Raw genomic sequence first — 7234 nt, forward strand, 5'->3', positions numbered from 1 at the left:
GAATCCCAGGGATGGAGGAGCCTGGTGGGCTGCCGTCTATGGGGTCGCACAGAGTTGGACACGACTGAAGTGACTTAGCAGCAGCAGCAGTGGAGATCCTTAGAGTGGGAATAAACTTCCCATCCCTTGAGTTTGAGCCTGGTCAAGTAACTTGTTTGATTCATTAGGATGTAGTTACAAGAAAGAATAAAATCTGACTATATGTTGGCTCTGCTTCTTTTACTTTAACCTTTGCTCCCTGTTGCTTTTTTCAATAAAAGAATACTGTCTATACATAATGGCTTGCCTCAGGGAAGCCTGTCCCTCTACCTGAATGCTAAACCAGAGTGCTTTTGTTCAGGGAAACATCATGACCCTGTCCACCCACTAGCTGCGAGTGTGAATGGCTACAAGAAAAAGCAAATTGACACACCCCTTTCCCAAGGCTGGTCATTCTGAGATATTTGCAAGATGAATGGCCTTTTTACTTTACTTCCTCACCTCCTCTACTCTGTGTTCCGTGGAGCCCTGTACCAAGGTCACAGGATAAAAATCTCTGGAACTGATCATGCCCCATAGCAACTATTGCCATGAGCCTCTAGATCTAAACACAGTTCCCTGACCCCATATTAGGTAAAATAACCACCCTATTACCCACCCTAGAGCACCCTAACCAATCACCTAATGCCATCATTCTGGTAGGAATTTTCTGTTTTGAGGCTATAAAAATTGGCTACGAGCCCACAAAAGCAGTAGGCTGTCCCTTGAGCTGGCCCTCTATTCTAATGGCGTCTCCCACTCTAATAGACTTTAATTTCCTCTCATTCTGTCTCATGTCTAGAAATTCTTTTCCAACCTGCACAACAACTACAACATGTTCTATAAAAGAAACTGGCATCCAGACCCTGATAAGATGGTTATTTTGAGACATTAGTCAGCCATCTTCTTGGTCTGCCAGCTTTCCAAGAAAAGTCATTATTGCTTGCCTCGACGCCTCATCTCCTGATTGATTGGCCTGTCATGCGATGAGCAGTGAGCTTGGACTCAGTAACAATATTAGCAACATGATACAAGCAAAGACTTGAATAAGCCTGTGTGGTGGAGCCTGTTCCCTTGTACCTCTGCATCACCATGAGAAGAGCATGGTCCAGTGGGGCCACTGGTCCAGGGAGATTCAGACACTTGGGACAGACACCTTACTTGGGTTTGGGATGATGCCCAGCCAAACCTGGCCGAGGTAAGCCAATCATCAAACCAGGCAACAGATACATGGACCAAAATAAATGCTATTTTTAGTTTCTGGTGACTTATTAGGCAGTATTATTGTGAAAATAAGTGACCAATGCAGGCCAAACTTGGAGCCCTGCAACTAGACGAGCCTAAAAGGCACCCAGGTTCTGTAGAACTGGCAGAACACCCCAATGGTGCCCTTGGATCCCCATCTCCATGTGAGAACATAGCACCCTCAATCTGGAACACTCAACTAAGGACCACTTTCAGTCCTGGTCTCTTCCCACTAATAACTCTGTGCCCTTGAGGGGGAAAAAATTGCTTCAATTCTCAGAGCTTAATTATTCTCAGCCATAAAATGGGGATGATTATACCAGCCTCCTGGGCTTTCCTGGTGGCTCAGCTGGTAAAAAATCTGCCTGCAATGTAGGAGACCTGGGTTCGACCCCTGGGTTGGGAAGATATCCTGGAGAAGGGAACAGCTAGCCACGCCAGTATTCTGGCCTGGAGAATTCCATGGACTATATGGGTCATGGGTCACAAAGAGTCAAACACGGCTGAGTGACTTTCACTTCACTTTCAATACCAGCCTTCCAGCCTCATGAGGTTTCAGTGATAACTGTATGAACACTCCTACCACATATTTGGTGCCCAGCTGGGGCCTGCTGCATCTGTCTTTCATAGGACCAGCCCTCCAGACCATTCCATCTCCTTGGTCCACAACTTCGCTGGACTTATACAAAAGGTACAGATGGTTCCCATTTTCCCAACCCCTCCACATGCTCAGATGAATAGTAGGGATTCTCACTCTGGCTGCGCTTTGTGAAACCCATATAATGAATCTATAGGGTTGGTCAAAAAGTATGTTCAGGTTTTTCTGCATTATCTTTTGGAAAAACCAGAACAAACTTTTTGGCCAACCCAATATACTGACCTCTTCCCCTAGAGCCCACAAATGAAGGGGCTTCCCTGGTTTCAAGATAACTGTATTGCTCTTATTATAAAAACATCCCCCAAAAAAAAACAGAACAAGAGAAATCAATTAGCCTTCCAGATACAATATTCTTTTCTCTAAGTGGTTCCCTTCGAGATGAAAATACCTTATGCCAATAGCAGGATGAGTAAAACTGCTTTGCCCATTGCCTAAGGAATCAGAAAATCTATTAATAAGGCAGCATTTGCATGGCTTCACCTGAAGTTTATATAGTATGAGAAAGTTGGCTCCATAAAGATATTTTTTTATTTTAATGTTTCTGCTTCTCGTCCAAGCATGGAGCTCCTGCCCTTTCTAGGGAAATTCTATTATAAGTTTTTTACTTTGGTCATAACTGCTCTATAAATGGCTAAAGCTGGGTATTGAAATTAAGTAGGATAAAAAGAGCCTCTGGGGGGAAAAAAATTTTTTTTAAACCTGGAAGGCAGCATGTCAATCTCACAGAGGCACTCTGAGATTCAGAATCTCCACTCTAATCTCCCAGGACACCTGCTGCTGCTGCTGGCCACTCTTCAGCCCAACCCAGGAAGTATTCAGGTCCAAAACCCACTCAATCCACCTCCAGGGTCCCGGACCTAAGCTCCCAAGCAAATCCTCCTAGATCTGGCTCACTTCAAACCTAATCCGGCTCACCATCCATGAAGGCAGCTGTTTTCCCCAGCTCCATGCATGACAAACCTCACTGGAGAGATGCTCCAAGATCTCATTTACCAGCAGGATTTCACAATCATTTGATCGGATTTGGGCCTCTGAACTCCTACAAAGTTTCTTAATATCCCAGAAGCATCCTCTGTGCCTGTTCCAGGTCAGCCAATATTTCACTTGATTACTGGAGGCCAGGGGCTTCTGTTCATAGCTTTATCATTCAACTCAGTTAATAATAGCCTGGGAAGTACTTTAAAAAGCTCTCCTTCCCAGCAGGTGGCAGCAAAAAGCATTCACTCAGCCCCAGGAGCTCCCTCTACCCACTGCCCTGGTGACCACAACAAACTGGAAAGCCAGGGGGCAGTAATCATTGAGTTTTGTATTATGCACACTTCCAGGTCATTGGAGAAAACTCATGGACATGACGTGTTATTACTGCTGTTACCGTGGCCTTCTGTGTGTGTGCATGCGTGCTCAGTCACTCAGTTGTGTCCAACTCTTTGTGGCCCTATGGACTGTAGCCCACCAGACTCCTCTGTCCATGAAATTCTCCAGGCAAGAATACTGGAATAGCTTGCTATTACCTCCTCCAGAGGTAGATTCTCTACCACCAAGACACCTGGAAAGCATCGTAGCCTGCTAAATTTCCATTATTAGTGATGTACCTGGAAATCTCAGAATTTTTCACCCAGAAATAACCAGAACAACACCTATCTTAACTCCACTTTACTCTTTAAAACAAGTTCTCTGAACAATGAGGTAATTTAAGCAGCTTCCTGTGACACCTATCATTAGATCTTTTCATATGTAACTGCTACTGCACTGCAGTGCTGCTTTAATTAAAATGTGCCCGATACCATCTATTCATTTCCATTAAAAGCAGTGATATCTGAGCAGTTCACTCAGTGAACCACGTGTTTATTTCATCTTGGGCTGTTAACAGCCCAGACAACAATTGTCCCACTTGACAAATAAACTTTCCAAGTGGCTGTTTGGATCCCGATCAACTAATTAAGAGCCAGCCTTAGCTACTTCAGAGGACGGATGTGTGATACAGGGATGATGGTTCCCAGGTAAAATCAAAGAGAAAACTGCTGATCATATCCCCCAAGTTGCAAGAAATTATAAGTAAAAGAATTGAGATATAATTCCCCCATGTCTCTCTGATTCTTCTGATAATTTTTGTAGTAGAAATGTGTAGCCTCTTGGTACTCTTTGAACGAGTACCAAATGGCACAGAAAACCCAAGCTCCCTAAGCAACTGCACAACCAATTCTCAGATCCTTCCATTCTTCCTTGCCTTTGGACAAGCTGTGCCCTTTGTCTGGAATGCTTTCCCCACTCCGTCCACTGGAAAACTCCCTAAAAATCCTACAAGACACAACTTTCAAATGTTACCTTCTGATTAAAGCTTCCCTGACCATCTACCACCCCTCCCCAGAATTCATTTCTACAATTTCTCCTCTATATCCTTAATACAGACTTCTATAGTCCCATCTCTCTTCCTTCTACCCCGTCAAGCTGTACAATAAAAACGCTTTTCAGTCTCTATCTAGGTTCTCAGCTAAGCCGTAAGTTCCTGGAAGTCAAAGACCAAGTCGGTTCTTCTTTGCATAAGCAATCCTAGCACCCAGCAAGGCGCTCAACTCTTCAGTTGAATGAATGAATAAATACAGAAATGAAACTTCCCTACAACCGATTTTTTACAAGATTTAAAGGGGCTCATTGTGGGGAAGGGAAAAAGATTTTGTTCTTAAAGAAACTCCACAAGCAATGCGCCCAGGACCCACAATCCACTTCTGGGGAAGGTACTTTTGGCCGAATTTTCAAAGGAGTTAACGAGAACAAAGGACGCGGCATACTCCGTAGCGATGTGCACTTGAGAAAATTAAATGACGGATATCTCACCCCACCCCAACCCCACCTAGCTTCTCTCTTTGGTTCCCCTGTAAGATGCTCACCAGCACCAGATTCTCCACTAGCAGGGCTGGTCGCCCACGCTCTGCACTGTCCCCACTGCTCTGATCTTCCCGGGGGCAAGCTTTTTCTCGTGTGCTCTTGGCTTTAAAAGACTACCCCATCTAGATAGGCCGGAACTCAAGAAGCGCTTATTCTAGGCTGGACAGAGTCATGGCATCTTGGCAGGCTGCGGAGCTCTCGGATGGAGACTGAAAACGGATGGGGATTCTTTTTATCCCCGGAGAAGTCCACACCCGCCGCTCTTTCATTAAGCAAAGGAAAAGCTGCCGCCTGCTCGGTCCTGGGGAAGATGGAAAGGGCCAGCAGGAAGCTGCTGGACACCCAACTCTTGAATCCTCAGGCGGGCTGCTAACAGCCCAAGAGGGACGCCTGGGGAGCGAGCGGAGGGAACTTTTGAGCCCACCCAGGCCGAGCACCCATTCCCAGCCCTCTACCGATAAACTTGCTGCCTAGCGTGGGCAGGAGGCTATGCCTCTGGAGAGGAGAAATGAGAGTGATAAAAGAGGGGAAAAGCAGTGGGGATGACTACCCATCAACTCTGGGGTGCGAAGTCTGCCGCACGTTAGGAGGGTGGCTAGCGTAGGAATAAAAACTCGCGACGCCCCCACCAGCAGTGGAGAGTCCTATTTTTGCCAATTCCCTCGTCCAATCCACCGCCACCTTCCCCAATCTACTACTAGCTCCCCAGAGAAGGCGGCTGAGAGTGGGTCTCCAAACCCCCAGGGGACATGCAGGCTGAGGGCTGAGAGAAGGAGGTGCTCTTAACGTCCTCACAACTGCTTCCCTGGAGGCAGAACCAAGTGGGGACTTCAGAAAATTACGCCCGTTTTCCTGACCTCCCCTCCACGACCCCAACACGCAGCTACAGTCTGCGAAAACAGGTTTGGAGCTTAAGAGCATCTCCCTGGGATTGCCCCCACAGCTCCAATTACCTCGAATTTGTCCTGCCCTCTGGGGGAGAAAGGGAGTGGCAAAAAAAAACTACTTCAAGAGTTCCCCGGGGAGAGGCAGGAGGGGACGAGAAAAGGGATCTCGGAATCCCAGCCTCGCCCGCAGCTCTCACCCGGCGCAGCGCCCGCCCGCGCCCCAGCAGCGCCCGCCCGCCGGCCGGAAGCGCTCCCTCTGCGGGTGCGCCTCCCAGCCGCCGCCCCTGCCCTGGCCAGCAGGGCGCAGGGACCGCGGTTTTCCCCGCATCTGTCAAGTTCCTGGGGGTGGGCTTCCCGGGCCCTCCCTACTATGTGGGTTTCTACCCGGAAGCCGGTCGCTAACAGCTGGAGGGTGTGCCTGAACGGCCGCGCCCCTCACCCCTGTGCCCGCCAGGCCGCGTCCTCGGGGCAGGGGGCTACTCCTCGGGGGCATCTTCCACCGGCCTGTAAGTCCTACTTCTTACCCTTTCACCTGGAGCAGAGCAGAGAGATTCGAGGGACCCATCCACGCCCTTCCCCGGACCGGCGCGAAGCTCTGTTCCAGGTCCTCCCCACGCCGAGGTGGGCGCTGGGCACAGCGGCTGGGCTCGCCCGTTTCCCCGCATCCCTCCGACAGCCCCAGCCGTGCTTACCTGTCCTGGCGGTGCACACACAGAAGCACACAACTAAAATCACATCCCTCGGCATCGCTCCCAAAGGTCCCGGCCAAACCGGGCGCGTGGAAGCCAGGAAGAAACAAATGCGCCTGGATGCCGAGACGCGCCGGGCTCGGAGCCGCCAAACTTGCTGGCGGGCGGCGAGGGAGGTGGTTCTGCTGCGCCGGGTGCCGTGCTCAGGGATCGCGCCTGGGAAGGCGGCCCGGCCGCCCCGCCCCCAGCCCGCCCCCACCGCGGGCGGCGGCACCCGGCCCGGACCCCGGCCCCCGCTGCGGCGGCGCTCGCCTCCGCGCTGGGGCGGGAACGCGGGGCTTGGCCACTCCGGCAGGTTGCGCCTGGCGCTGGCAACGGCTCCTCCTCCGCGGCAAGGACGCGGACGATCGGCGCTGCAGCCTCTGTCACTCGGAGCACTGGAGCTGGAGTCCCGGGACCCGGGGGCCAAAAGGGAGGAGCTGGAGGCGCAGGGCACCCTGCTCCCTGAGCTTCATGCTCTCCAGCCCGGAAGAGCCGGCGGAGCCGCTGCTGCTGTCTCTGCCTCGGCGCCGCGGTGGGGGCTGCCGAAGTTGCCACAGTTCATCTTGGTCGAAACGAAGAACCCCGAGCCCTTGCGGGTGGATTCCCCCTCGCCCCGCGTCCCCGCCTCCGGGGGAACCCCGACCCAGACGGAGTCAACTAGCGTGCTCAGCTCCTCCCTGGAGGACAGTTACTCCGGATTTGCTTAGGTGACTGGTTGGGGAGGGGCGAGGAGGGGGATGATGGCTGAGTTCCGTCTCACCACCTGTACCTCCAGTCTCCTCTCTCCTCTGGGTCCCTCTGGGGACCCG

General features: G+C 51.1%; 1 protein-coding gene across 2 annotated transcripts in view; it reads right to left on the reverse strand.

Annotated features, from left to right (window-relative positions):
* NELL1 (neural EGFL like 1) overlaps positions 1-6637 on the reverse strand; it is a 1057189-nt gene extending 1050552 nt beyond the window's left edge. For both annotated transcript variants that reach the window (XM_070783206.1, XM_070783205.1), the window contains exon 1: positions 6387-6637. In XM_070783206.1, coding sequence (XP_070639307.1) covers positions 6387-6441 — 55 coding nt within the window. In that variant the 5' untranslated portion in view covers positions 6442-6637. The remainder of the gene's footprint in view (positions 1-6386) is intronic.
* Positions 6638-7234: the final 597 nt, after the last annotated feature.

This window comes from Bos indicus, chromosome 29, assembly GCF_029378745.1.
Source record: "Bos indicus isolate NIAB-ARS_2022 breed Sahiwal x Tharparkar chromosome 29, NIAB-ARS_B.indTharparkar_mat_pri_1.0, whole genome shotgun sequence".
Taxonomy (NCBI): Eukaryota; Metazoa; Chordata; class Mammalia; order Artiodactyla; family Bovidae; genus Bos; species Bos indicus.